The following is a 2,761-nucleotide window of genomic DNA, read 5'->3' as shown; positions in this document are numbered from 1 at the left end:
GTGTGCAAGAGAAACCGGGAAAATGTTCCCTCTTCCGGCAGAGTGTCAAAAGGCAGCCACTGTCCTGGGCAGGACGTGTGCTAGGGACAGGCACGTGCTAGTTTGGCAGACACACCCAGCTTAGTGGTTGTGGCTCTGGCTGAGAAAACGCCTCCAACCGCTTAGTCCCAAGAGGTCGGAGGGGCCATCTCTGCTCCTGGACAGGGTGAACCACACTGCAATGATCCTGTCCTCGGCGGGAGGGGCACTTGGGCAAGTCCTTCAGTAGCCAGGGAGGGGACTGGCACTTCTCCCTTCTCCACATAAACTGAGCCGCTCACTCTGGGAGATTTCTAAATTCGAGGAGGAATGTGAGTTTCTGGATCTGGTTTCCATGAGTGCTGCGAGCGAAAGACTCACACCTCCACTCCCAGGATTAGAAAGAAGCAACAATTTAATATAATACTCAAACGGAGCATTTACCATTGACAACAAAATATGGCCCCGCCAAATAGGGAAATAGGTGCTGGGCAAAAGGGGGGAGGGGGAAGAGGGGTTGGTGCCTTCTCTCGTGGCCAACAGGGGACCCCAAGAAACGGATCACAAAGTTCTCCTCATCAGAATCAGGGGAGGTGGCCCTGTGCACCCTGAGTGTCAATGCTGTGTCCCCGCTGTAGCTCAGCTGGTCTCAGGAGGGTCATCGACCACCACCACTGGGCCCTTGGTTGGGGGTCTGGTGTCTGGAGAAAGAGAGGCATTTCCTGAGCGACCTGCCCTGGAACCACAGTGCACACCCCATCCCGGCCCCCACTGCGCTCTGTGCTCCAGCCCTGTGCTCAGTGCTCAGTCAGCCAAGAGCACCCCATCTGTCCCTGACACAGGGGCTGATATTTAGCATCACCCACTTCACAGAGGAGGAAACCAGTCCCAGAAACGTGAGTGCAATCGCCCAGGACGGGACTGCTCAGCAGTGGAGCTGGAACCCAGGGCCAGCTGTCTGCCTCCCCAGGCCCACGCTCAGCCTGAATGTTTCCTGAGCCCATGGTTTCAGCCACTGCCGGTCTGGACACTCACTCTGGCCTGAGCGGTTCTTCTTGCCTTTGAAGAAGAGTCGAATCTTTCTGACCCAGTGGTATCGGGGCTCCAGCTGGCAGGACAGGCTGTAGCTACAGGACAGAGCGGAGCTGGGAGCTCTCAGGAGCCACACATCACATGTGCATCCTGGAGCCTGCCAGCAGCTGGGGTCGAAGGGCCCCAGGGGTCGCCATGCAATCAGATCAGGGGCTGACCATGGAGCAACGGCCATGGGCTCTGGAGCTGGTCAGCAGAGAGAGGCTGCCCTGCCCTCCCCCAACTCCTGACCCGACTCACCTCTCCTCCTTGCTCAGGGGCTCCACGGCCTGGAACCAGGCCCCAAAGTGCTCGTCGGGCTGCACGGTGTACAGATTTGCAGCCTCCTGGAGCAGCTCGATCTCGTCCATCAGTTTGAATTGCTAGGACAGAGCAAGCACAGGATGCCCACAGGGCCTGAGTGGGGGACCCTGCAGGGCTCGTGGAGGGGGTGAGGAAGGGGGCAAGGGGCCAGTCTGGGGCCTTTGCCCACTTGGGAACCCTCCCTCCCTGCGATTCCAGTCAGGGCTTGCCTGCTCTCACACTTGGCCCAAAATAGCTCCTCCTCCAGGAAGGAGTCTTTGATGCCAGCCCTTCCCCCACCCGCCAATGCCATAGGATCCCTAGCTCTGTATATCGAACTGTGCAAATAAATGTCCCAATCCAAATGGGGATTGGGCCAGAGGGGGTCCTGCCCACTGCGGGGGGGTCTCTGATTTCCAACCCCCACCCTCCCCACCGGGAGGCCGCAGCCGCTTACCTCATTCCATTTCCGACAGTTGAGCACATTGCCCTGGAAAGCAGACAGCCGCAGTCCATCAGAAACAGCCCCCTTGGGCCAGCACTAGCCCCCGTCCACACCTCTTGCAATGTTGCACTACTGCCAGTGGGCAGGCCCATCCAGAGCCTGGACTTGGACCTGGGCCAGTCTCTGGGCTCCAGAGCAGGGGGCGCAGAGCAACTGAGGCAACAGACCTTGTGACCCAACCCTCTCTGATGACACGTGGGGAGACTGAGGCCTCAGGCAGGAAGGGACAGCTCAGCCTCTGATGTGCTTCCTGACTGGGAGGGGCCCGACTTCTCTTCCCTCACTGGCAGGGCCAGAGGGAGAGGCTGAGTCCAGCTCAGACACCACCTCCTGCGGCCGCACAGTCAGGCAGCTCTGAGCCTCAGCAGCCCAGGGAACCTGGACGGTGGCTTATGCAGAGCCTGCATCACCCACTGGGGAGATGGGCCTGACACCCTAACTCCCACACGAGGCTGGAGGCCCTGCTGAGAGGACCTTTGCCAAATGCAGAGAGCTCAGGGCTCAGGACAGGACTCTCTCCTCCCCACCCTCAGGAGCCTGAGCCCCCGGACCCACCTCCAGGCTCACTCACCTCCACATAATCCTCCATCGTAGCGTCCAGCAGCTCCAGGGAACGGAAGAACGTCACCAGGGAGGGGACGACACCCTGTGCCGCCATCGGGATGGGCATGGTGATGAGCTCCCGCTCTCAGGTGCCCCCATGAACCTTCCCCTGAAACCCCTCAGCCCAGCCTGCTGCCCACCCCACGCTCCCACACAGAGCAGCCTAGGATCGTCGGGACACCCCAACACACACAATTCCCTCCCCCGCTTCTGTCCAGGAACACCAAACTCCATCAGTCAAGTCCCAGGGCTGGCTGTTGG

The 2,761-nt window shown here is 60.1% G+C and overlaps 1 protein-coding gene across 1 annotated transcript; it reads right to left on the bottom strand.

The window, feature by feature from the left end:
• Window positions 1–240: 240 nt before the first annotated feature.
• On the bottom strand, window positions 241–2,552 carry LOC124234407 (ral guanine nucleotide dissociation stimulator-like). The gene is made up of 5 exons (XM_046651762.1): window positions 2,469–2,552; window positions 1,850–1,882; window positions 1,351–1,472; window positions 1,054–1,145; window positions 241–719 (listed from the first exon to the last, which is right to left on the bottom strand). Exons 1-5 carry the CDS (start codon window positions 2,484–2,486, stop codon window positions 658–660), a joined length of 327 nt encoding a protein of 108 aa, XP_046507718.1. The 5' UTR covers window positions 2,487–2,552; the 3' UTR covers window positions 241–657.
• Between the last annotated feature and the right edge of the window lie 209 nt (window positions 2,553–2,761).

Source organism: Equus quagga, unplaced genomic scaffold (assembly GCF_021613505.1).
Source record: "Equus quagga isolate Etosha38 unplaced genomic scaffold, UCLA_HA_Equagga_1.0 73483_RagTag, whole genome shotgun sequence".
In the NCBI taxonomy this organism is placed as follows: Eukaryota; Metazoa; Chordata; class Mammalia; order Perissodactyla; family Equidae; genus Equus; species Equus quagga.
The sequence above is the reverse complement of the archived record's forward strand: the minus strand, read 5'-3'. Positions and strand labels throughout refer to the sequence as shown.